We start from the raw sequence: 27,750 nt of genomic DNA, 5'->3' as shown, positions 1-27,750 counted from the left end.
TCCATATCAGGAGTCCTCCCAGGGTGAGATGTGACAAGTTGTCACCCATTGCTTGCCTGCACTGCTATGTGCAGGGGACATCTCCCCTTGTAGGGGCATACAGAGTGGCAGGCCAGGCACCGCAGGGACAGGATCAGGGGACAGCAGAATGGGGCAGGGGAGGGCTGGTGGGTGCAGGAGTGTCACTGGCAACTGCAGTGAAGGTGTCTGACACAGTGGGTGCAGTCACCACGGCAGGGCCAAATTCCAATGGGGTGGGTGCTGTCATCACTGCAGGGCTCAAATCAGACGGGGTTGTTACCGGTACCACTGCAGTGGGCAGGTCAGATGTTTGGGACTGGATCTCCACTGCAGTGCCAAACTCCAAAGGAGTGTCATGGTGCTCAGGTGAGGTGGGCAGGACATAGGGGGGGACACGGTCTCCACATCAGTGGCAGGAACAGGCTGAGCGTGTGAGGGGAGGGGTGGAAGTGCATGTGGTGGGGGAGGGCCTAAGCATTTTGGAGATGTGGTATCGGTGTGTGGGGGAACCAGGGGCAGGGTGTGGCGGGGGGACCTGTGGAGTGGTGGCCTTGGGGCTGTAGGACAGAGACTGTGACTTTGAGCGGTGGGATGGGGGAGTCTTGCTCTTCCTGCTCCGGGGGGACTTGCGGATGGGGGCCTCAGTGTCCGTGTGCCTGGGGGAGGGTGTCTGTGTGGCAGGGGAATTCCCCCCTGTGCATGGTGACTTCCTCTTCCCCTGTGCGTCGGAGCAGATGGGTCGGTGGGGAAGAGGCCAAGGTCACAGATGAAGGGGGGGTTGCTGGTGAGGCAGAGAATGTGCTTCTAGAGGGAGAGGCATCTGAGGTCTGCGGAGTGCTTGTGGATGCCTGTTTGTGCATCTCTGACCCATCCCCTGTGTGTGTGCCATCAGTCCCCGGAGTGTGCGTACCTGTGGCTTTTGATTTTGACTTGCGTGGCTGTGTACTGCTTGGGTCTGTTGTGGTGCATGCTGGTGCCAGTGTGTGTGTGTGCGTTGGACAGGTAGGGTAGTGGGGACTGTGGATGTGGCAGAGGAAGGAGGGGTGGTGGACTGTTGGAGGAGGGACACTGCTGCTGTCTGTGTGGAGGCCATGGACTGAATGGTCCGATGTAGGGCAGACATGTTGGATGAGATGCCCTCCATGAAGAACACCAGTTGAGTCAACAGAGTGGTGTGGGAATGGAGTACACTCAGCATCACTGTCTGCCCTACATGGAGCGTCTTCAGTAAGTCCTCAGACTCCACACTCAGGGCAGCAGGGGAGACAGGGGCAGGGGGTGCGGTGCCTGGACCAAAGGAGACATGTTCCCTCACAAGGGGGCTCCACAGACATCTGGGATGGGAGCAGATGGGGGGAGATGGTGGTGGTGGCAGGGACAGACTAGCTAAGTGTTGTCTGTGGTCTGCTGACACCCACCTCCACAAGGGAGTCCTTATTGGAGATGCTGTGTTCCTCAGCTGAGGTGGTCGTAGCTGAGGTCTCCTCCGTGTGGCTCCGCTCACCCTCTGTGCCACTGGGTCCCTCCAACTCCTCTGAAGCAGACCCAGTCTGGCTCTGCGGCTCCTCTTGGTCCGTGGAGCTGTCTCCTCCAGTAGCCGTTGATGTATCTGCAATCAATCGGGATAAACAGATCCACATCAGTCACCTGTTTCACCTGACACATCACAGTCAGTACAGCACATCACAGAGAACGCCTTTGCATCAAGTGGCAGATATTGCAAAAAATGCAGACATTTCTTGAAAATGACACCTCTCAGTCTGCCAGTCAACCATGCCCCTCATATCCTGCCCCTCCATGGTCCCATCTGTCTGGTGCATGTAGTATGCCACTTCTCATATGTGGGCACATGCACCACAGAGACATGTCTCAGAACTGCAGAAATCGTGATTGAAATCTGCCAGTACACACACATCCCATCTCCTGCCACTGACTCAGTACATGTGTCAGGATAAGGGATGGCCAAAATCATTGTCAGTGAAATGGATATGCTTCATTCACAAGACACCATGAAGTGCCCATGTCTTGATGGTCAATGCCACAATAGAGTGCATGCTGTACAACTGACATTACTGCGGTATACACATCAGCAAGTGGGATACCATGCTACGGCCCAGTATGGCTAAGCAGCCATCACTGGCTTCAGTCTCAGGGGCAGTGCATCCAAAATTAAACAGTCTGCACTGTGTCACAATCATTAAAATCAGTGTCTCAATTGCGCTGTGCTGAGGACTCTCCGCCAGAGTCCTCCTCCCTCCCTGTGGTTGTTGCGGATGTTGTGGCATCAGATGTTGTGGGCGCACAGGGAGGTGTGGTCATGTCGGTGCTGATCTGGCAGTGGCATGTCAGTATGTCCCTATGCACCGCTGTTAGTTTATCCAATTTGTCCCACTTGGACTCCACCGGGACGTGTGGGAGTCCAAGTGGACTTGGTGGCCAGCCTGCTGTTCTTTGAGTTCCTTGAGGATCCCCATAACCTGTCCAAACCCTTCAGTGCTTTCCTGATACACATCTATGATGCGTTCCAGGTGTGGCTCATAATGCAGTCCAGCCCCCTCTGCAGGCCGTGTCCTCTGGCTGCCCACCCTCCCACCACCCCGACCCACGCGGGCAGGACCTGTCGTGGCCAGCACAGGCAACACTGGGCCCCCTTGAGTGTTTGCGCCGGTAGTCTTGTCCCTTGCTTCCAGGGTGCCCTGTGTACCTGTTCCGTTGTTGTTCTGTGGCCGGGGCCTGTCCGTGTCAGCATCGGTACTCTGTCTGGTGTCAGATGTGGCAGGAGTGGTTGCCGGGGGTGCTGATGTTACTGCTGCTGGGGCTTCACAATGACTCACATTAGAGGTGCCAGGTCGGTCAAGGTCGTCGTCCGAAGAGGACGGAGAGTGATCCACACCGGGGAGCTCAGGGTCCACCAGAGTATGGGACTGGGACTCTTCTTCAGGTCCTGCTGTGTCCCCAGCATCCCCTGTGGTTGGAGGAGACACACAATGCATGTTATGTTTCTACCGACATCAAAGTTTCACATACATGACATTTGCCACTGAGAATCATTATGAGAGGCTGTACATTGCATTGCCTTAAGTAGTGACAGACAGAGGTTGATATTGTTGAAGCACTTTTTAATGGCAACCTGGAGCATTTCGATGTGCACGTCAAGCTGCGTGCATGACAAGCTCATGTATTGATCAATTGTCTGTAGATGCCCATTGCCACTCAAGTTCCATCACATGCCTGACACAGCTGTATTATCCCTGTCCACATTTGTGCCTTTACAATGACATACGTACAATTACACTTGGGGTATGTGGCGAGCTTGGGGCATGTGTTGTGTGATTCTTTTCTTTCCTCTGTGCGTCAGATTGGTGTGTCTGTGCAACATGGTTGCAGTACGGTATGCTTGATATCCAATGTGAGATACTAATTTGTTGTCTGTGTTCCTAGTTCACATCTCTTTTCATACAAGTCATGGTGTTAGCATAGCTAATGAAGTTGGTGCTGAGTTTTGTATGTGCTAACGCCTTCTATCTTGTCAAATTCCTCCATAGTGAGAGGGATTGGGCACAGAAGCTCTCTTGCTCTTCAGTGCTCATGACAGTGATGGGCAGAGGTGTGTGTGTTACAGTTCAGCTGCTGTGAGTTGCAAGCCCCCTCAGGTGCAGTCCAGGTTAGTCATTGTGTTTGGGGTGTCCATGACAGTGAATGATGTGTTGTATGAATGATGCAGCTCACAACTGCACATTTTGTGAATGACACCATGCTACAGTGTCAGCTATATGTGTGTGTCCATTCTAGTCACTGTCAGGTGTTCACTGCCAATGATGTATAGGTGACATTGAGTGTGCTTGTTGCTATGTACTATGTCTACATCTCCCCAATTGTCATCTACGAGACACACCTTCACAGCCAGGTCAGGGGACACCACAGGGACACTGCATCTCCAGAGAGTGGAAGGATGCCTACAGTTCCAATGGCTGTGAGTGTAGATGTGTTTGAGTTGGCCAGTGCATAGGTGTGACTTGCAGCCAATTCATACATCATGACCATGTGTCAGCCATCTTGCCAAGGCATTTACTTTTGGAGTGACTGGTCCCAAGGGTGCACTTTGTTCTGGCTGAGAAGGTGTGCTTTGAGGCGGCATTGATGGCATTTGGAGTCATTGCAGGACCCCCTTCACCCACAGAGGCCAGCTAATCCCCCATGTGTCATGCTTCCATTGCAAGGAGTCACAATTTACGTTCAGGCAGTCAGGCATTGGCGTCCTGTTGTCAGTTTGATCCCAAGTCCCAGCAGGGCCTTGTGCTCCCCACAGCAGGGCCTAGTGTCAGCCATCTTGGCAGTACTTTTGCACTCCCTGTGAGGTGAGCATGGTTCAGTGTGAGCTTGCAGGGACATGTGGGTGGGAGACTGGTGGCTGTGACTGCAACTCCCATCGTGCTTTTGGCTCCACCCTTCTTCCCTCGATACCTATGCTTCCTTCCTGTGACTCTGCTTCCATGTGCGTGATTGAGGCAGCAATGGCAAGATGACTGACAGTGGTATTCAGTTGTTTGTTTGTGCACAATTTCAAAGCGGGCCTTGTGCTCACCACAGAAGAGCACATTGTCAGGGTTCTTTGTAGAGACTTTTCACTGACTCTCTTGTGGAGCATAATCCCAGGTGTGTATTTTGGTGTTGGTGGGAGGGGTGTGTGTGACAGGGGCTGCTGGTAGATGTAGTCAGAGCTGCAGTCCTCCTCCTCCAGTCCAGACATCCAACAATGCAGCATGCTTCCATTGCAGGGAGTAGTATTCACCTTTCAGGCTGTCTGGCATTGGTGTCCTGTTGTCAGTTGGAGCCCAAGGCCCAGCAGGGCCTTGTGCTCCACACAGCAGGGCCTAGTGTCAGTCATCTTAGCAGTACTTTTACACTCCCTGTGAGGTGAGCATGGTTCAGTGTGAGCTTGCAGGGACATGTGGGTGGGGGACTGGTGGCTGTGACTGCAACTCCCATCATGCTTTTGGCTCAACCCACCTTACCACAATATCTCAGCTTCCTTCCTGTGAATCTTTTTCCCTATGTGGTGGTGTGCCTGTGCTGACAGGTTGGCAGGCAGTGGTGTCCTGGTGTTTGTTTGCACTCAAGTCCCGACAAGCCCATGTCCTCCACACAGCTCACCCTCTGTGCCACTGGGTCCCTCCAACTCCTCTGAAGCAGACCCAGTCTGGCTCTGTGGCTCCTCTTGGTCCGTGGAGCTGTCTCCTCCAGTAGCCGTTGATGTATCTGCAATCAATCGGGATAAACAGATCCACATCAGTCACCTGTTTCACCTGACACATCACAGTCAGTACAGCACATCACAGAGAACGCCTTTGCATCAAGTGGCAGATATTGCAAAAAATGCAGACATTTCTTGAAAATGACACCTCTCAGTCTGCCAGTCAACCATGCCCCTCATATCCTGCCCCTCTATGGTCCCGTCTGTCTGGTGCATGTAGTATGCCACTTCTCATATGTGGGCACATGCACCACAGAGACATGTCTCCGAACTGCAGAAATCGTGATTGAAATCTGCCAGTACACACACATCCCATCTCCTGCCACTGACTCAGTACATGTGTCAGGATAAGGGATGGCCAAAATCATTGTCAGTGAAATGGATATGCTTCATTCACAAGACACCATGAGGTGCCCATGTCTTGATGGTCAATGCCACAATAGAGTGCATGCTGTACAACTGACATTACTGCGGTATACACATCAGCAAGTGGGATACCATGCTACGGCCCAGTATGGCTAAGCAGCCATCACTGGCTTCAGTCTCAGGGGCAGTGCATCCAAAATTAAACAGTCTGCAGTATGTCACAATCATTAAAATCAGTGTCTCAATTGCGCTGTGCTGAGGACTCTCCGCCAGAGTCCTCCTCCCTCCCTGTGGCTGTTGCGGATGTTGTGGCATCAGATGTTGTGGGCGCACAGGGAGGTGTGGTCATGTTGGTGCTGATCTGGCAGTGGCATGTCAGTATGTCCCTATGCACCGCTGTTAGTTTATCCAATTTGTCCCACTTGGACTCCACCGGGACGTGTGGGAGTCCAAGTGGACTTGGTGGCCAGCCTGCTGTTCTTTGAGTTCCTTGAGGATCCCCATAACCTGTCCAAACCCTTCAGTGCTTTCCTGATACACATCTATGATGCGTTCCAGGTATGGCTCATAATGCAGTCCAGCCCCCTCTGCAGGCCGTGTCCTCTGGCTGCCCACCCTCCCACCGCCCCGATCCACGTGGGCAGGACCTGTCGTGGCCAGCACAGGCAACACTGGGCCCCCTTGAGTGTTTGCACCGGTAGTCTTGTCCCTTGCTTCCAGGGTGCCCTGTGTACCTGTTCCGTTGTTGTTCTGTGGCCGGGGCCTGTCCGTGTCAGCATGGGTACTCGGTCTGGTGTCAGATGTGGCAGGAGTGGTTGCCAAGGGGTGCTGATGTTACTGCTGCTGGGACTTCACAATGACTCACACCAGAGGTGCCAGGTCGGTCAAGGTCGTCGTCCGAAGAGGACGGAGAGTGATCCACACCGGGGAGCTCAGGGTCCACCAGAGTATGGGACTGGGACTCTTCTTCAGGTCCTGCTGTGTCCCCAGCATCCCCTGTGGTTGGAGGAGACACACAATGCATGTTATGTTTCTACCGACATCAAAGTTTCACACACATGACATTTGCCACTAAGAATCATTATGAGAGGCTGTACATTGCATTGCCTCAAGTAGTGACAGACAGAGGTTGATATTGTTGAAGCACTTTTTAATGGCAACCTGGAGCATTTCGATGTGCACGTCAAGCTGCGTGCATGACCAGCTCATGTATTGATCAATTGTCTGTAGATGCCCATTGCCACTCAAGTTCCATCACATGCCTGACACAGCTGTATTATCCCTGTCCACATTTGTGCCTTAACAATGACATACGTACAATTACACTTGGGGTATGTGGCGAGCTTGGGGCATGTGTTGTGTGATTCTTTTCTTTCCTCTGTGCGTTACATTGGTGTGTCTGTGCAACATGGTTGCAGTACGGTATGCTTGATATCCAATGTGAGATACTAATTTGTTGTCTGTGTTCCTAGTTCACATCTCTTTTCATACAAGTCATGGTGTTAGCATAGCTAATGAAGTTGGTGCTGAGTTTTGTATGTGCTAACGCCTTCTATCTTGTCAAATTCCTCCATAGTGAGAGGGATTGGGCACAGAAGCTCTCTTGCTCTTCAGTGCTCATGACAGTGATGGGCAGAGGTGTGTGTGTTACAGTTCAGCTGCTGTGAGTTGCATGCCCCCTCAGATGCAGTCCAGGTTAGTCATTGTGTTTGGGGTGTCCATGACAGTGAATGATGTTTTGTATGAATGATGCAGCTCACAACTGCACATTTTGTGAATGACACCATGCTACAGTGTCAGCTATATGTGTGTGTCCATTCTAGTCACTGTCAGGTGTTCACTGCCAATGATGTATAGGTGACATTGAGTGTGCTTGTTGCTATGTACTATGTCTACATCTCCCCAATTGTCATCTACGAGACACACCTTCACAGCCAGGTCAGGGGACACCACAGGGACACTGCATCTCCAGAGAGTGGAAGGATGCCTACAGTTCCAATGGCTGTGAGTGTAGATGTGTTTGAGTTGGCCAGTGCATAGGTGTGACTTGCAGCCAATTCATACATCATGACCATGTGTCAGCCATCTTGCCAAGGCATTTACTTTTGGAGTGACTGGTCCCAAGGGTGCACTTTGTTCTGGCTGAGAAGGTGTGCTTTGAGGCGGCATTGATGGCATTTGGAGTCATTGCAGGACCCCCTTCACCCACAGAGGCCAGCTAATCCCCCATGTGTCATGCTTCCATTGCAAGGAGTCACAATTTACGTTCAGGCAGTCAGGCATTGGCGTCCTGTTGTCAGTTTGATCCCAAGTCCCAGCAGGGCCTTGTGCTCCCCACAGCAGGGCCTAGTGTCAGCCATCTTGGCAGTACTTTTGCATTTCCTGTGAGGTGAGCATGGTTCAGTGTGAGCTTGCAGGGACATGTGGGTGGGAGACTGGTGGCTGTGACTGCAACTCCCATCGTGCTTTTGGCTCCACCCTTCTTCCCTCGATACCTATGCTTCCTTCCTGTGACTCTGCTTCCATGTGCGTGATTGAGACAGCAATGGCAAGATGACTGACAGTGGTATTCAGTTGTTTGTTTGTGCACAATTTCAAAGCGGGCCTTGTGCTCACCACAGCAGAGCACATTGTCAGGGTTCTTTGTAGAGACTTTTCACTGACTCTCTTGTGGAGCATAATCCCAGGTGTGTATTTTGGTGTTGGTGGGAGGGGTGTGTGTGACAGGGGCTGCTGGTAGATGTAGTCAGAGCTGCAGTCCTCCTCCTCCAGTCCAGACATCCAACAATGCAGCATGCTTCCATTGCAGGGAGTAGTATTCACCTTTCAGGCTGTCTGGCATTGGTGTCCTGTTGTCAGTTTGAGCCCAAGGCCCAGCAGGGCCTTGTGCTCCACACAGCAGGGCCTAGTGTCAGTCATCTTAGCAGTACTTTTACACTCCCTGTGAGGTGAGCATGGTTCAGTGTGAGCTTGCAGGGACATGTGGGTGGGGGACTGGTGGCTGTGACTGCAACTCCCATCATGCTTTTGGCTCCACCCACCTTACCACAATATCTCAGCTTCCTTCCTGTGAATCTTTTTCCCTATGTGGTGGTGTGCCTGTGCTGACAGGTTGGCAGGCAGTGGTGTCCTGGTGTTTGTTTGCACTCAAGTCCCGACAAGCCCATGTCCTCCACACAGCTCACCCTCTGTGCCACTGGGTCCCTCCAACTCCTCTGAAGCAGACCCAGTCTGGCTCTGTGGCTCCTCTTGGTCCGTGGAGCTGTCTCCTCCAGTAGCCGTTGATGTATCTGCAATCAATCGGGATAAACAGATCCACATCAGTCACCTGTTTCACCTGACACATCACAGTCAGTACAGCACATCACAGAGAACGCCTTTGCATCAAGTGGCAGATATTGCAAAAAATGCAGACATTTCTTGAAAATGACACCTCTCAGTCTGCCAGTCAACCATGCCCCTCATATCCTGCCCCTCTATGGTCCCGTCTGTCTGGTGCATGTAGTATGCCACTTCTCATATGTGGGCACATGCACCACAGAGACATGTCTCCGAACTGCAGAAATCGTGATTGAAATCTGCCAGTACACACACATCCCATCTCCTGCCACTGACTCAGTACATGTGTCAGGATAAGGGATGGCCAAAATCATTGTCAGTGAAATGGATATGCTTCATTCACAAGACACCATGAGGTGCCCATGTCTTGATGGTCAATGCCACAATAGAGTGCATGCTGTACAACTGACATTACTGCGGTATACACATCAGCAAGTGGGATACCATGCTACGGCCCAGTATGGCTAAGCAGCCATCACTGGCTTCAGTCTCAGGGGCAGTGCATCCAAAATTAAACAGTCTGCAGTATGTCACAATCATTAAAATCAGTGTCTCAATTGCGCTGTGCTGAGGACTCTCCGCCAGAGTCCTCCTCCCTCCCTGTGGCTGTTGCGGATGTTGTGGCATCAGATGTTGTGGGCGCACAGGGAGGTGTGGTCATGTTGGTGCTGATCTGGCAGTGGCATGTCAGTATGTCCCTATGCACCGCTGTTAGTTTATCCAATTTGTCCCACTTGGACTCCACCGGGACGTGTGGGAGCCCAAGTGGACTTGGTGGCCAGCCTGCTGTTCTTTGAGTTCCTTGAGGATCCCCATAACCTGTCCAAACCCTTCAGTGCTTTCCTGATACACATCTATGATGCGTTCCAGGTATGGCTCATAATGCAGTCCAGCCCCCTCTGCAGGCCGTGTCCTCTGGCTGCCCACCCTCCCACCGCCCCGACCCACGTGGGCAGGACCTGTCGTGGCCAGCACAGGCAACACTGGGCCCCCTTGAGTGTTTGCACCGGTAGTCTTGTCCCTTGCTTCCAGGGTGCCCTGTGTACCTGTTCCGTTGTTGTTCTGTGGCCGGGGCCTGTCCGTGTCAGCATGGGTACTCGGTCTGGTGTCAGATGTGGCAGGAGTGGTTGCCAAGGGGTGCTGATGTTACTGCTGCTGGGACTTCACAATGACTCACACCAGAGGTGCCAGGTCGGTCAAGGTCGTCGTCCGAAGAGGACGGAGAGTGATCCACACCGGGGAGCTCAGGGTCCACCAGAGTATGGGACTGGGACTCTTCTTCAGGTCCTGCTGTGTCCCCAGCATCCCCTGTGGTTGGAGGAGACACACAATGCATGTTATGTTTCTACCGACATCAAAGTTTCACACACATGACATTTGCCACTAAGAATCATTATGAGAGGCTGTACATTGCATTGCCTCAAGTAGTGACAGACAGAGGTTGATATTGTTGAAGCACTTTTTAATGGCAACCTGGAGCATTTCGATGTGCACGTCAAGCTGCGTGCATGACCAGCTCATGTATTGATCAATTGTCTGTAGATGCCCATTGCCACTCAAGTTCCATCACATGCCTGACACAGCTGTATTATCCCTGTCCACATTTGTGCCTTAACAATGACATACGTACAATTACACTTGGGGTATGTGGCGAGCTTGGGGCATGTGTTGTGTGATTCTTTTCTTTCCTCTGTGCGTTACATTGGTGTGTCTGTGCAACATGGTTGCAGTACGGTATGCTTGATATCCAATGTGAGATACTAATTTGTTGTCTGTGTTCCTAGTTCACATCTCTTTTCATACAAGTCATGGTGTTAGCATAGCTAATGAAGTTGGTGCTGAGTTTTGTATGTGCTAACGCCTTCTATCTTGTCAAATTCCTCCATAGTGAGAGGGATTGGGCACAGAAGCTCTCTTGCTCTTCAGTGCTCATGACAGTGATGGGCAGAGGTGTGTGTGTCACAGTTCAGCTGCTGTGAGTTGCATGCCCCCTCAGATGCAGTCCAGGTTAGTCATTGTGTTTGGGGTGTCCATGACAGTGAATGATGTTTTGTATGAATGATGCAGCTCACAACTGCACATTTTGTGAATGACACCATGCTACAGTGTCAGCTATATGTGTGTGTCCATTCTAGTCACTGTCAGGTGTTCACTGCCAATGATGTATAGGTGACATTGAGTGTGCTTCTTGCTATGTACTATGTCTACATCTCCCCAATTGTCATCTACGAGACACACCTTCACAGCCAGGTCAGGGGACACCACAGGGACACTGCATCTCCAGAGAGTGGAAGGATGCCTACAGTTCCAATGGCTGTGAGTGTAGATGTGTTTGAGTTGGCCAGTGCATAGGTGTGACTTGCAGCCAATTCATACATCATGACCATGTGTCAGCCATCTTGCCAAGGCATTTACTTTTGGAGTGACTGGTCCCAAGGGTGCACTTTGTTCTGGCTGAGAAGGTGTGCTTTGAGGCGGCATTGATGGCATTTGGAGTCATTGCAGGACCCCCTTCACCCACAGAGGCCAGCTAATCCCCCATGTGTCATGCTTCCATTGCAAGGAGTCACAATTTACGTTCAGGCAGTCAGGCATTGGCGTCCTGTTGTCAGTTTGATCCCAAGTCCCAGCAGGGCCTTGTGCTCCCCACAGCAGGGCCTAGTGTCAGCCATCTTGGCAGTAATTTTGCATTTCCTGTGAGGTGAGCATGGTTCAGTGTGAGCTTGCAGGGACATGTGGGTGGGAGACTGGTGGCTGTGACTGCAACTCCCATCGTGCTTTTGGCTCCACCCTTCTTCCCTCGATACCTATGCTTCCTTCCTGTGACTCTGCTTCCATGTGCGTGATTGAGACAGCAATGGCAAGATGACTGACAGTGGTATTCAGTTGTTTGTTTGTGCACAATTTCAAAGCGGGCCTTGTGCTCACCACAGCAGAGCACATTGTCAGGGTTCTTTGTAGAGACTTTTCACTGACTCTCTTGTGGAACATAATCCCAGGTGTGTATTTTGGTGTTGGTGGGAGGGGTGTGTGTGACAGGGGCTGCTGGTAGATGTAGTCAGAGCTGCAGTCCTCCTCCTCCAGTCCAGACATCCCACAATGCAGCATGCTTCCATTGCAGGGAGTAGTATTCACCTTTCAGGCTGTCTGGCATTGGTGTCCTGTTGTCAGTTGGAGCCCAAGGCCCAGCAGGGCCTTGTGCTCCACACAGCAGGGCCTAGTGTCAGCCATCTTAGCAGTACTTTTACACTCCCTGTGAGGTGAGCATGGTTCAGTGTGAGCTTGCAGGGACATGTGGGTGGGGGACTGGTGGCTGTGACTACAACTCCCATCATGCTTTTGGCTCCACCCACCTTACCACAATATCTCAGCTTCCTTCCTGTGAATCTTTTTCCCTATGTGGTGGTGTGCCTGTGCTGACAGGTTGGCAGGCAGTGGTGTCCTGGTGTTTGCTTGCACTCAAGTCCCGACAAGCCCATGTCCTCCACACAGCAGAACCCAGTGTGGTAAATCGTTGTGGGATATTTAAATTGATTCTGAGGGAATGTATTAGACCAGGTGGTCTGGGTGTAGTTTGTGTTAAGGGGGAGGGGGGGGTGCAAGTGCCTGCTGGCAGTTGTAGTCAGAGCTGGCAATCCTCCTCCCCCAGTCCAGACATCCCACCATGCAGCATGCTTCCATTGCAGGGAGTAGTAGTCACCTTTCAGGCTGTCTGGCATTGGTGTCCTGTTGTCAGTTAGAACCCAAGGCCCAGCAGGGCCTTGTGCTCCCCACAGCAGTTATTTTTGCAATTGTCACCCCGAGTGGGATGGGTATGCTCAGACGTGAGTCCCGTGCTCAGAAAGACACTTTCAGGCTGCCTACCTGATCGAGGGAACGCGAATCCTCCCTGCCGCCGCCGCCACAGCTGATTTCAGGAGCGGCCGCAGTGTGCAGAGGGGAGGGGAGGAGGAGACAACTACATCCCCCAAGCTCCTTCGCGCCGGAAGCCCGCCAGCACCATCCACGCCAGCGCCTGGAGGCGCATTTATTCTCGGACCACCCCCGTGACGCGGGACGCGCGCGGGCGCAGCCGGGCTAAGCCCGGGCAAAGGGCGGGCCCTCTTAGGCCCTCAGAGGCCTGAGGAGACTGGACTGGGCCAGGGACGTTGGTCGTTTCGTCGGATAAACTTCAGGACATTGTAAGCACACCATTGTTAATACTTATTATTATTATTCGGACAGTTAGGCAATAGTGTTATATGTATATGTGGGTTAATTTTACATACACAATAGATGTTATTATCCCCCATCCATTGCCGTAATAGGAATTTTATTGACTAACTATTATAAATGCTATGGTAATTAGTTAAACAAGTATAAAAAAATTCGTCGTTATCCATTTGTGCGTAGCTACCTAGACCATATTGATAAAATGTCACGTGAAACCAGAAGTAGTAAAGCTATGTCAGGTAGTTCCAAATTAACTGGAACCTTAGATGATTTTATAGTTCGTACAAATACACTGATAGATCAGGGTATTGTCCTTATGGAAAGGAGGGTCTCCCAAGATCTTGCCCAAGCAAAAAGGTCATCAATGGGCCATATTGCTACAGCTCGCACCCCAACGCGAACCCTTGAGAATATTACTACCAATTCTAACACACGGCATATTAATGCAGAGGTTCACGGTATTACAATGGCACTCTCCGATACTCAAGATTGTAATACTCCTGATCCACAGGGTTTGGCTATTATAGAAAGCATCTCGCTAGCCCCTCAGACAGAAAACCAGACAGCAAACAATAATATCTCAAGAAAAGGGATAAGGGAGGGAGCAATTCCCAAAAAAATAACAAGTAGACGATTAAATAAAAAATATCCCGCTACTAAATCTATTAAGGCTTCTAAGTCAGGAAAGTGCAAAGAAAATAATATATCTAATGCAAGAGGGTCAAGGGAAGGCAAGGGCCAAGAACCGGGGAAAGGAGGAGTTGCCCCTAAGACACTACCCATGAATATTGTAGATGACAGCTTTTTAGATAACTCCTTAGCTGACATTTTATCTGTTAATCTATCAGCTGAAAGTATAGGCATAAACATAGGGAACGAAGATTCCCTTATATTGACCTTGTCAAAAATACTCAAGACCTTGCTCATTCCTATAGAAGAAAGACTAATCGGGATAGAAAAACAACTTATAGAACTGAGGAAAGAGAAAAAAGATGAATATACTAGCAATCAAAAAAAGGTAACTCAGGTTCCAGCCCCTATTATCAATGCACAGGTACCAAAAATACTTGACAATGACATAGAAAAGGAAAGGAATACAGCCCTAAAGGTCTCTATCAACAATCCTATCATTATTGACGTAGATGAAAATAGTGCAAAGTCCATAACGTCATGTGAAACAGCTAAAAAGTTGACTCCTTGTAGTATCTCTACAAACAATAACGTCATCACGCACACAGAAAAGCGCAGGAATATTAATTTACCTCCTGAAGCATGTGATTATGTAGTTATTCTAACTGGGGTTCCGGAATTAGGCTCATCAGTCTTAGAACCTTATGTGGCGCTCAAAAACAAAGTGTCACATTGGCTGAATAACAATCATCCACTACCACCAACAATAAGAAGCAATATCTTAATGGTAGAGAGGGTCCCCTGGGTAGGCCATAATAGGAAAAAAATACAAGGGGACTGTGTGATTGTATCATTTGAGGACCCTCGGTCAGTAGGACATATCTGTTCGGGAGTCCCAAGGAATAATGGTTCACTGATTGTAGCAAGACCCCTGGCTTATTTTTATCCACCAATGGAACACCAAGATAATGCATGGAGCTGGTTAAGGGACTCAAATCCAGATAGGGGTGGAATTGGGTGTGAATTTTTCGGGAACACATATCCTAAAAGATGGGGAAGGGAGGGGGATGATGGCTGGACTTTAATACAACGTAGGGCAGGGAGGCCCCAACATGCCAACTCTCAGTATCACAGAGAATGGATGGGCCCACAGTACACTCAACCTTTAATTTCTTGTTACAATAGGTTTAGTGGACTGGAGGGCATTGATTGACTCCAAGTACATGGGGAAGGACACAAATCCACACTCTGTACATTTGTTTTACCCGTAAATTCACCCGTGGCTTTAATAAGTCCCCTTAGGACGCCTGATTATTCAAATGGTTCATTTCAATTACTATCAACTGGTATACAGGGAGGAAACACTATATCTAAAAAAAAACCCTTGGAAGCTCCTGAACCCACACTCAAAGTGGAACAAACAAAGCATCAAGAGGCAAACGATCCTAATAGCAATAGATCAGACATACCGAGAAGATTAGGTAAATCTTCATCGGCTGCTAGCTGCAGCTCAAATCAAGGCCCTTCTATGGCCAGGATTGTTTCATGGAACGTTGCAGGAGTGGGTTCAAAAACAAGTGACCCCGAATGGAACCTTTATATAAACTCCTTTGAAATATGCGTTCTACAAGAAACATGGGCTACGACAGCTAGGCATAGGGTTGGATATAGAACGTATCAGTTGGAAGCAGTTCCATCAGTAAGAGGGCGTCCATCAGGAGGGCTAATAATATGGGTTAGTGTGTCCATTAATTTAGCCATACAGCAATTAAGAACCGATTCCTTAGATATACTCGGTCTAAAAATGGTTACCATTGATAATCGGATGATCCATCTTTTTAATATATATAATCGACCATGCCCATCATATAAGGAGTCACCATGTATTGACAAATTAGAATCAATACTGGATACGTTGGACCCGGAAGCAAGCACGATAATATGTGGGGATATGAACTGCAACTTTGAACCCATTGCCGGAATGAATAAATTGTATGAGGATGAAGATAGTGCTAATGGCATACCATCCTTATCTAGTAATGGGACAGTTGCAGGTTCTACCCTAGCTTTCCAAATTACAAGGGTACTGGTAAGCCATGGACTGAGGGCATGTAACGGGCGTTTTCCTTCTGACAGTCCCAAGGTACCCACTTTCACGAGACGTAATTGCCAAAGTTTAATTGATTATGTTATTATTTCCATGGACTTGTGGCCATATACAAAAGACTTGATGGTCAAAGATAGATTTGATAGTGATCACCATTCCTTGGAAGTCAGCTTTGCAAAGAGCTTAATACTGGGTCAGGAAGTAGATGAGGGAGGACACCAACCTGTCCCAGAGAATGTTATATTAAGTAATAATCGTCGGTCCGTTAAATGGGCATACATACTGGGACAAGAAGATTTAGTGGCAAATATTTATAATTGCCTTACTAATGTATTTGACATCTATAATCCCTCCGAAAGCGAACCCGGTTTATTTCTTAAATTACATAAAGAGTTCTTTAATGAACTATTAGAACTCATGACTAGAAGACCAAAAAAAAGAATGGGTGCTGTGAAGCTGCAGCCTACAGGTAAACCATGGTTCAACAAAGAATGCCGAACAGCAAAATCAGCTTTGATAGATTCGGTCAAAAGTAAAAATACTATGGTAATTAAAGAAAATAGGAAATTATATAATAAGGTGCTGACCAATGCAAAGCGTTCATGGGATGAGGAATTATGGTCCGGTTTGCTGATGGCAGCTAAAATGAAGGACCAAAAGCTATTTTGGGAAACAGTGGCTAAGGGTAATCAAAGAGAGAAAGGTTCGAGAGAAGTTTATCTTAATGAAGCAACCTGGATAGACCATTTTACGAACCTGTACGCCGCCCAAGGGACTGCTAATGCAGTGCAGGAAGATCATGCTGTGTTGCTTACAGAGGTTGAATCTACACATATAGTTTTTGATTTGGTGGAAACAAAAATAGCTATCAACTCTGTCAAATATGGGAAAGCTCCTGGGCTGGACAAAGTACCAGGTGATCTGTTCAAGCATGAACTAGATGTCTGGGTTCCCTACCTTAATCATCTGTGCAACATTGTTGCTGCTGGGGAGACAATTCCGGACACATGGAACGGGGCGGAAATTATTACTATTTTTAAAAAGGGCGATAGAAGCAATCCTGCTAACTATCGTCCCATAAGTCTTTTAGATATTACCCAAAAAATGTATGCTAGGCATATACTAAACCGCATAAATACCTGGTTGGAAGAAGAACAAATTTTAACGAAATATCAGGCAGGTTTCAGAGTAAAAACAGGAACCATTGACCAAGTCCTAAGGCTCTGTTGTTTGTATTGGAAATACGTCGTTATTCGTAAAGGTCATTTGTATGTGGCATTCGTAGATTTACGGGCCGCATTTGACCTTATACCGCGAGACCTTTTATGGGAATCTTTGAAATCCCAGGGGATCCCGCTAGGTCTACTAAAATTGGTTATTGGACTACATATGGACAACTATGCAAAGGTGAGGTGGGGTCCTACTGGGGAACTCACAAAAGCTATCCCCATAAAAAGAGGAGTACGCCAGGGGTGTGTACTGGCGCCAACCCTATTCTCCCTGTTTGTTAACGATATACCATCTTATATGGAGTGTAGTGATAACGACGCTCCAAGACTAGGGGGTGAACGGGTTTCTTCCCTTTTGTTTGCAGATGACACCATTCTCATTTCCCAAACACCACGGGGCCTTCAAAATTTGTTAAATAGATTCCAGTCGTATTGTTCCTTGAAGGGCCTAGAAATTAATACAAAAAAAACGAAATACATGGCACTGAGCCCACATAGGAACTTCAAGAAAAATTTAATGTTAAATGGCCAGAAGCTTGATTATGTGCAGAATTTTATATATTTAGGTGTCTCTATAGACTCTTCCTTAGCTTGGAGACCGCAGCTAGAAAGGAATAAGATCATCTTCAAACAAAACTGTTTACCAATTCTTAAGAGACACAAAGAATGCTTGAATAAGGCAGTGACCCCTGCGATAGAGATTTTCAAGTATAAAGTCCAATCAGCAGTATTATATGGGGCGGAATTATGGGGTCCTGTATGTAGACATACATTTGAAAACCTTGAGAACAAGTTTCTTAGGGGGCTGATAAAAATACCTACAAATACCCCTTTAACACCACTTCTCTTGGATCTAAACCTGAAACGAACAGATCAACACGCAATATTGAGACCATTATTGCTGTGGGTTAGATTGTGGACGACCCCAGAACTACTCAATTACAAGAACGGCCTGAAAGAAGTCATGGATCTTGACAATTGTAACAAAGTTTATTGGTTCAAGCATGTAAGAATTTGGTTAGGTACAATTGGATTGGCCCATTTTTGGAATGATCCTGAGGCTTTGAATTCGTGCTCCAAGAAAATTGTTAAATCATCTTTCTGGTCATACGTGAGCAACGAATTAGTATATGCAAGAATTCATGGACCGCTAACTGAAAAGTTCCTATTGTTTAAGGATGTCGCATCTTTTGAACCATTTTTAGACGAGATCCATCCGCCTTTATCAAAAACCTTGTACCTAAAATTTAGATATGGTACCCTTAGAACTAAGGCCTTTGAAAAAAGCTGGGCGAAATCAGGAAGTGATCTCTGTATCTCATGTACTCATGGTACTAAGGAAGATGATTTACACATACTTCTATTCTGCTCCAGCTATGTAATACCAAGGAAAAAGTGGATAGCACCACTCTGCCATAAAATAGGCTCTAGATCATACAAGGAGGCTGGCAGAATTTTAAAAACTGACACCAGCCAGGTGATAGTTTTTGGAGTTAGTAGGTTTCTTCTCGCTGCTAATTTTATTAGAATAAAGTTGGGTCTACATTTTTAAAGAAAAAGATAAATCGAGGCGATACATTATTTGATATTCTCAAAAAGACCATGATATTAAAACATGTAATTGCTGCTTTATTTTCCAACTAGGTATATGTGGTTGTTGCTTTTTATGAATTTCATACGAATTTTTAAGAATTCTTTTTATATAAAAAATGTCCTAGCGGTTACTGATTTAATAGTTTTTAAATTATATTTATTGTTAAATTGTATTTTTAACTTTGTAAATTTTCCGCCCGGGTAAAATGTGTTTGACAAAGATTATGAAATTAGATATTGTATACACGGATGCTATGGATATACACGAATAGGTTAGCTTATTTGACCTTTTATTTACTGCTTTTCTTATTTTTTTTTTGTGCTAGCAAATGTCAAAATGTAAGATAACAAATGTTTCTATTGCTCTTTTATGACACAAATGCGTCGAAATAAAGATTTAAATGAATGAAATGAATGAATGAGTTCTGTGCTCTCCATGCCACTGGACTCAAGCTATCCTGGCTGAAGAGGGGTGAAACCCCGAAACCGGTCCTAGGATGCTTGTTTCCTGTCCAGGGAGGACCTGCCTTGGCAGTTCGGGCTGGACTGTTCCCATGAGGCACAGGGTCAAGACTGATTTGCATATAGCTGGGTTCAACCTGGAATGGCATGGTGAGCAAAAAAACGATGGATTTAGGCCCAGATCTCTGTACTGGGGTGAATGTATGACATTGTTCTGCATTCTGTCCATCAACTGTTATTTTTGCAATTGTCACCCCGAGTGGGACGGGTATGCTCAGACGTGAGTCCCGTGCTCTCCATGCCACTGGACTCAAGCTATCCTGGCTGAAGAGGGGTGAAACCCCGAAACCGGTCTTAGGATGCTTGTTTCCTGTCCAGGGAGGACCTGGCTTGGCAGTTCGGGCTGGACTGTTTCCATGAGGCACAGGGTCAAGACTGATTTGCATATAGCTGGGTTCAACCTGGAATGGCATGGTGAGCAAAAAAACGATGGATTTAGGCCCAGATCTCTGTACTGGGGTGAATGTATGACATTGTTCTGCATTCTGTCTATCAACTGTTATTTTTGCAATTGTCACCCCGAGTGGGACGGGTATGCTCAGACGTGAGTACCGTGCTCTCCATGCCACTGGACTCAAGCTATCCTGGCTGAAGAGGGGTGAAACCCCGAAACCGGTCCTAGGATGCTTGTTTCCTGTCCAGGGAGGACCTGGCTTGGCAGTTCGGGCTGGACTGTTCCCATGAGGCACAGGGTCAAGACTGATTTGCATATAGCTGGGTTCAACCTGGAATGGCATGGTGAGCAAAAAAACGATGGATTTAGGCCAAGATCTCTGTACTGGGGTGAATGTATGACATTGTTCTGCAGTCTGTCCATCAACTGTTATTTTTGCAATTGTCTCCCCACAGCAGGGCCTAGTGTCAGCCATTTTGGCAGTACTTTTGCATTACCTGTGAGGTGAGCAGGGTTCAGTGTGAGCTTTTAGCAGCCAAACCTTCCTTCATTTTGACTCAGCTTTCCTGTGAGGTGGTGTGACAGTGGTGGCAAAATCGATGACAGTGTTTGTTGGTTATTTATGGTATTGCCTTGCAGTATTAGTCTTTAGGTTTGTACATGTTAGGTCGTAGTTCCGTATTACTGTGGGATGGCAGGTATTGTGTTTGTGTAACTGAGATACACATTACAGGATAGTTGCCTTTCCGTTGCTATGACTTTGCTGGTGGTAACTGGTTTCACAGTCCCCTTGACAGTGCTATATGTGTGTTGCCACACAATTTTGAGTAAATTGGTTGTGTACTCACCAGGCTCTGGTATTCCTGTTAATCCATGTATGCTCTCCGGTGGTAGGATGGCCCGCACCTTCTCCTCCCAGGACCTGAAGTGCGTTGGTTTGGCAGGAGAGCCACCGCCAGTCTGCCTGCTCAGGGTGTGTTCCCTGTTGATGAGCTGCTTGACCCTGCTGCGCACATCCTAATACCTGTTCTGTATATCGTCCTTTGTGCGCAAACAAGGTGCTTGTGCGTTGACCTTGTCGACAATCCTCTCCCACATCTTGGTTTTCTGTGACATGGGGGTCTGTTGGACCAATGTGCCAAACAACTGTGGCTCTACCCTGAGTATTTCGTCAATCATGACTCACTATCTGTGAACTTTGGATTCTTCTTGGGGGGCAGGGTGCTATTTGCTGTGCGTCTCAGTTTTCATGATCGTGGTCCATGCAAGTCGCCCTCAATTCACACGTAATGCATCGTACTGCGCGGCTCGTGCATCGCGGGTACGTTTTGGTCACGTCAATTCCTGATGCGTGTCGGTCGGTACGATTCCCGGTCATTTTACGGGCGAATCACTGATTTGCGTACGGTTCAGTTGTGCGGCTCGTGTTCCGTGCGTGTGGTTTGTAATTGAAACGCACAGCATCGTACTGCGCTGGTCGTACGGCGCCGGTCCGTGACGGTCGGTCTCCGTTCCCGGTCCGTGTCGGTAGGTACGTTTTAAGGCCGGAATCGGAATCTGCCCCTTAGATGTACTTGAAGGACCCAGATAAATATTTCTGTACACCTGAAACCTCCCCCTTGTATAATAAGCAGGTATGATACAAATTCTAATTAGAGCATTGCCTTGGAATAATATCTAAGGAGACATGAGAAGTTGGGGGCACTAGGTCCCAATAATTATGCATAAAAAAGTCATTAAAAGTCAGTAAGTTTTAATGGACTGATTTTAAGATTGTGTTAGAATGTACTATTTCCCAAGCCAATGATAAGAAACCTGTGTGTGTGCAAGAGGCATTATTAAGCACCTCAATCACAGAAAGTACAGGGGTAGGGAAGGAAGCATGAGGATGGGCCACTGAGAATAATTTTTGCTATTATTCTGCTACCAGCTCTTTCATAAGACGCAAAGCAGTTCAGCTTAAGGTTAATAAAATAAGTCGCCAAAAGTTCATGAGAAGTTATCTTTCTCTGTTGGATCGTGCACTACAGAATAACCCACAGGAAAACCTCAATAGGGTGTGCAGCATAAAAAGTGAAATTTGACACAGAACAAGTTGAAAACGAGGAAGAACACTTCTTGTCTCAAAGATTCACATTCCCCCTGCCCCAGCATTACTGACACAATTTTGAACACAGAACCTTCACAGTACTGCCAGTGAAATGGGGGGGGGGATTAGGTTGTATGACATTACAACGCATGCCTTTACCGTGCAAGCCTTTACCACACAATCTTTACCACGCATATACCATTACCATGCACTTCTTTACCACACATGTCTTTACCTCAAACACACGTAGACTTACATTATTTTAACCATTACCACGTATACTGTTACCATGCAGATTTATTAATTTATTTATTTTTAAAGTTTTTATTCAATACTGTACAGGTATCACATTACATGTAGGTCCATCAGGCTGCGCAACAATGGAAAAAAATAAAGAACCACAAATTAGCGTACACTCCAGGTAAGCAGTGCAGGATATCACAGTGGCCTGAACGTTTGCCCATAAGCTCCGCTCCTAAGCGTCATTGCTGGGCATGCGCTGTCTTGTGCGACATACAGAACAACTCCCATATAGAGAACTATTCGCAGTAGTAACCAACATAAAAATAAAAAAACTATAATAAAAAAATTGGCAGCGACATGCAAGTGAGCAGCAGTCTCTAATAAGGAGAAAAAAGGAGAACTACAAATATCTTTGAGCAGTAGGCAGAGAAGCAGGGACGCATGTGTGCCGAGCCCCTCAATTCCCTAGCGGTTCGGCAGCAATGCATGTGAGCAGGGGGTGAGTGAAAAGCGAACCCGAGATAGCAATGAAGAGCTGCACAGTCTGCTGAGATAAATATATATAGTTCAGCTCTTGACCATCGCGCTACCTGGCATTTTAAAATTTTGCATTCTAATTGAATTTCACTGCTCGAAGCACTTCTCACTTCGTTTGGCAGCTCCTGTTTCTTCTCTTAAAGACATTCTTAATCCTGTTTAAAAAATCCTCTTTTAAAAACACTTTTATCCTTTTTTTATAAAAACATCCTGTTTTTATGTCCTCTTATCTGTAGATCACATTAGCACACTTACCCAGTGATCCGCTCTAAGCCCTGTTCCACCGCGGCTGCTGCTGTTTGTAGTGGAGGGTGAGGTGATCTGGAAACACTTTGGTAGACTTCCGGTTCAAAGGGGGCAGGTAGTTGCCTGCGAGCCAGTTTCCCGCTTCACTGCTATATAAGCAGGATGCTGGACCGGATGCACAGCGGATGCACGCAGCTGGCGCCGCCCAAGCCCGTCTGCACCAGTCCGTGCCTGGATCGGGCCCAGGGCCACAAACCCTGTCCGTCTCCCACTAAAAACGGGGGCCAGATTGACATACTCCAAAAAAATTCTTCTGAGTCTAAACATATCTAATACAAAGCCTCCTTGCCAGCAGCTTGACCCACTTAAGGTGCCCAAGTTATGTCTACATTGCGATGCAAACTTTCTCTTCTCAAAAACAATAGGTTGTCCTACCGTAAAACAGGACTCACGCCGGCAAACACTCTTACCCAAGTCGGTCTTAGGTTTGCTCATGAACACTTGCTCTTGGATTAAACATAATACAGAATTTGCAGAGTTGTTGACAGTACACAAAATAGAAATGGCTTTCATTACCGAACCTTGGGCAGACATCACCTCTGATCTTGAACTGTCCTCAGCCATCCCTCAAGGTTTTGTAATAATCAGAAATGATAGACAGGATAAGAGGGGAGGTGGCTTAGCGATCATTATTAAGAACACCTTGGCTATAAAAAGTTCCCCCACAGGAAGCAGCACAGACTGCGAAATGCTCTCTTTTAGAATCACTTTAAGCAACAACTACACCTTCAATGGCACTTTACTGTATTGACCTCCTGGTGCGAAAAGAAATTTGAAGAAATCATTAGCCCCATTATAGAATCTAGCACCGTTCTACATAATTTTTCTATCTTAGGAAACTTTAGTTATCATCTAGAAAACTCAGAAGACCATTAAACAGCCTTTATTTTAGAGATGTTGGCCAGTGCCTCGATGCAACAGATGGTCAAGCATCCTACACACGATGCCGGTCACACACTAGACCATGAAAGTATAAGAGGTTTTGCCAATCCCATGGTCAGACCACAAGGTCATCTTGTTTGCAGTAACTACCATTCACCACATCCCTCGTCCTCATGTTCCCCATAGGTTAATTAATAGGTTAATTAAAGGGCACAACTGTAGGAATATCAGCCCTCAGCGGATGCAATCTGCACTAGCATCTTCAAAACCAAACCTATTGTCCGAAGTACATATGGCAACTGGCAGTTTCACCAATTGGGTACAAACTGCAGTAAATACATTAGCTCCAGAAAAAAATCTTCACCAGCAAGCGTCTGAAAAAATCTTAACCCTGGTTCTGTGATAAACTGCGCACACAGAAGCAACTCTGCAGAAAAGCTGAGAGACAAAGGAGAAAAAACTACTATGAAGCTGAGAAAACTTTATAGGCACAATCATTGAGCACCTACAAAAAACTAATCTTGGATAAGAAAACTAGCTATTTCTCAGAGAAAATACGGCAGGCAGGTAACTCCAGCAAAGTACTCTTTGCAACTTTAAAGGAACTAGTCAAATGTCCTCAACCAGTATTAGAGGACAGCAGTGTGGCATTCTGCAACCAACTTGCAGGGTTTTTTAAGGACAAAGTGCAATCCATTTTTGATTCCCTCACAGACAAGGACATTGACCTCCCAGTTGACACCCCCATCATAACCCCTTCATGCTCCACTAACGTTTTGTATTCTTTCGTTCCACCGAACTCAGAACAGATCTTGCATGTAGCCAGATCACTAAAATCTGGAGCACCCTCCGACCCATGCCCTCCTAAAATATTTCATCTTGCATCCGAAAGTTTTAGCGAAGAACTCTGCATACTCTTTAATGAGATTATTAGGTCAGGCATTTTCCCAGATGCGTGGAAAACTGTCTCAATACTTTCTCTACTAAAGAAACCCAATCTAGACCCCAGCGACCACAGCAACTATAGATCAATCGCGAGGATTCCTTTCACTAAGGTGTTGGAAAAAATTCTAAACTCCCAACTCACCACCTTCGTGTCCTCGGAAGACCTGTTGGATTCCTCACAATATGGTTTCCGACAAGGACACAGCATGGAGACTGCCTTGGTTACAGCAGCAGAGGAGCTCCGATCAATATTGGACACAGGTGCCAGGGCCGCCCTGATCCTCTTGGATCTATCGGCGTCTTTTGACACCGTGAACCATGACATCCTTATCAGAAAGTTGGGTGTCAAGAATTCTGCTCTAAATCTGATCAAATCTTATCTGAACAGTAGGTTTCAATATGTTCAGATTGGGGACTCTTGCTCAGAGCAGTTCACACTTCCATGTGGGGTGCCGCAGGGCTCCTCACTGAGTCCCACCTTGTTCAACTGATATGTGACCCCCTTAGCTAATATCATCAGGCAGTTTGGCTTCTCACTGGTTTCCTACGTGGATGACACTCAAATAGTGGTGTCCATCTCAAGTGACTCGGAGGAAACTGCTGATCGTTTTAGCCAATGTATGTCCCACGTAGACCAATGGATGAGTGCAAACTGCCTAAAGCTCAATGGAAACAAAACAGTGGTTCTTCTGCTGGGATCTGACACCTCTTTTTGGTCACAGAACTGGTGGCCTTCGAGCATGGGAAATCCTCCAGCCCCAGTTCTCTAGGAAAAGAATCTGGGCATTATCTTTGATGACAGACTAACATTCCAACATCAGATCAACAAGGTTGCCTCTCTGGTCTTTCTAACACTAAAGTCAATCTGGAAGGTAAGCGCCTTTATTCCCCCCGAAGCAGTAAAAACACTGGTGACGGCCTTCGTCATGGCCAGACTGGACTACGGAAAAGCCCTATATTTGGGCCTTCAGAAACAGCACATGCTCAAACTCCAGCGAGTACAGAGCGCAGACGCCTGAATGTTGCTGGATATCCCCAAATTCCTGTTCATCTGCCAAGGCTTAAAAAACTCCACTGGCTTCCGGTAAAGAAGAGGATAGAATTTAAATCTTTATGTCTAGCGCACAAAGCTATGCATGGAACAGGAGCTGCGTTCCTAAAACTACACCTCACCTGGTATCATCCGTGCAGAAATCGACGTTCAGCTCAGAGCAAACTCCTCCAGACACCCAAATTTGAGAAAGTTCACTGGAGAGGAAGCAGTTTTATCCCGAATACAGTGACACTGTGGAACACACTTCCATTAGATATTAAAAATTGCCCAACTCTACTTTCCTTTAGGAAATTACTGAAAACGTGGCGTTTTTCTTGAAACAGTTCTCACCTTCTTCAACTGGAATCTTGGCAGACACCTCCGTGCAGCGCCTAGACACCCTTGGGCATTTGAGCACTATATACATTTCACAATCTAATCAAATCAATTCAAATCAAGCTCTGCTGTGATAACAATTAGGGGTGTGTGTAGGGAAGCAGCTCTCTTTCATCCCCCTGAACTCACACTCCGGGTCATCTGCCAGCCCGCTGTCTGCCCAGTCTCTAGCACTCCTACCCACCCATTACATGCAGCCATAGACTGTGCAGCAGCTCACTCAGCCAAGCAAAGGGTCATCCTCCAAATTCAGCTTATCAAGGTCCATTGTCTGCGGAGTGGCTTAAGCCCCCTCACCCGACCCTTATCTGTATGCAGGCTCTCTAGCATATCTCCAGATCACACTCCGCATTCTCATGGATGGGTACGGATTGAAGTCTGCACTCTTTGGCCACGCCCCATTCATGCAGGTCTGCTTTCCTTTTAGCCAGCCGGGGGGCATAGAGTGTGTATAGTGTATGGTGATGCGTCGCTTAGCTAGAACAAGTCCTAGAAGAGCAAATTTATATCTCATGCGAGTTCCCGTCCTGGGAGTAGGGAGCACACCCAGGAAACAATGCTTGAATGAGTCCTCAATACACACACCTGTCTATGCACGTAGTATATGCAGCACCTCCTGCCAGTGTGCCTGAAGTCGGGTGCAAGCCCAAGTCATATGCAGATATGTCGCAAAACCCACTCCACACTGGGGGCATGGTGAAGAGTATCCCGCATCAAACTGTGACAATCTCTGGGGCTTTAGATATGCATGATGCAGGTAAAAAAGCTGAGTGAGCTTAAACCATGCATTACTAGCCACCTCTCAGAGCTCTGCAAACGCCCACCTCCATTCACCCACAATGAGCGTGATGGTAAGTCAGCCATCCATCTGTCCCGGGTGTTCAACCCCTCAATCCTACCATCTGCCTTCATGGCCTCATAAACGCAGGAGATCAGTCCCCTAGAAGACCCTGTATCAAGCAGCAGCACCAAGGTCTGTGTCTCCCCCGCCTCAACCAAAAATGTGGTCCATATCTCGCAAGCTGTGCTCAATATTTTCACTTACTTTAGGAAATGACCATGCAGCACTTGGAAGCACTCCCTTGCCTTGTTAAAAGAGAGGAAGGTCCCATTAATTAACATGTCCCCAGCTGCTGTACATCCCCCTTCATGCCACCTCATGAGGTCCATGACGGACTGTATTTGATGGAAGCCCTAGAGCCATCAGAGGGGGTGCAATTAAGCATATGGGGCCCTATGCACGACCAGGGCAAAGGCCCATTCCCAGGCTTCTGCAACCTGACGGATCACAAACGGGAAATTCAAAGGGGTCCTGGAGCCCATCATAAGGTATCTTGGAAGCTCCGCCCCACACCCCAGTCCGCCAACAGTCCCTTCTCTACATTGGGACCCTCAGCACACCACTGTGCCGCATGTTGCAACAGCCCTGCAAGATAGTAGGGGCCAAAGTCTGGGAGACCCAAGCCTCTCCAAATCCATATCTATATTTGAGCACCTCCAGTTTTACCCTACTGCGTCCAGGGAGAGCAGGAGATTATTTAGAGTGTCAAAGGCAGATTTTGGGATTCCGCAAAAGGAGTTCTAGAGTCAATTCCAGAACCGAATAGACTTCTCCAGCCCTGCGATGGCTACTCCCATATTCAGGGCATATT

General features: G+C 47.5%; 1 protein-coding gene across 3 annotated transcripts; it reads right to left on the bottom strand.

Moving 5' to 3' along the window:
- LOC146870160 (uncharacterized) lies at positions 1–22,829 on the bottom strand. Of its 3 annotated transcripts, none has more exons than XR_014959138.1 (7): positions 22,792–22,829; positions 10,027–10,288; positions 8,827–8,931; positions 6,376–6,637; positions 5,176–5,280; positions 2,726–2,986; positions 1–1,630 (listed from the first exon to the last, which is right to left on the bottom strand). XR_014959138.1 is itself a non-coding variant. In XM_085599648.1 (7 exons), exons 2-6 carry the CDS (start codon positions 10,069–10,071, stop codon positions 2,959–2,961), a joined length of 414 nt encoding a protein of 137 aa, XP_085455774.1. In that variant the 5' UTR covers positions 10,072–10,288; positions 22,792–22,829; the 3' UTR covers positions 1–1,630; positions 2,726–2,958. The 3 variants fall into 3 exon arrangements, 1 of the variants encoding a protein (XP_085455774.1); XR_014959144.1 differs by having other exon boundaries at positions 10,158–10,288; XM_085599648.1 differs by having other exon boundaries at positions 6,507–6,637.
- Between the last annotated feature and the right edge of the window lie 4,921 nt (positions 22,830–27,750).

This window comes from Triturus cristatus, chromosome 1_1, assembly GCF_964204655.1.
Source record: "Triturus cristatus chromosome 1_1, aTriCri1.1, whole genome shotgun sequence".
Taxonomy (NCBI): Eukaryota; Metazoa; Chordata; class Amphibia; order Caudata; family Salamandridae; genus Triturus; species Triturus cristatus.
Note: the sequence above shows the minus strand (reverse complement) of the source record. Positions and strands in the feature narration are given on the sequence as shown.

What these genes read in the sequence shown, in the direction of transcription:
- LOC146870160 (XM_085599648.1), bottom strand. Translation starts at nt 10,071, where the DNA reads ATGCTGACACGGACAGGCCCCGGCCACAGAACAACAACGGAACAG. An exon ending in GGGACCCAGTGGCACAGAGG is followed by an intron (nt 6,638 to 8,826) that starts GTGAGCTGTGTG and finishes CTCCAACCACAG; the next exon opens with GGGATGCTGGGGACACAGCA. An exon ending in GGGACCCAGTGGCACAGAGG is followed by an intron (nt 2,987 to 5,175) that starts GTGAGCTGTGTG and finishes CTCCAACCACAG; the next exon opens with GGGATGCTGGGGACACAGCA.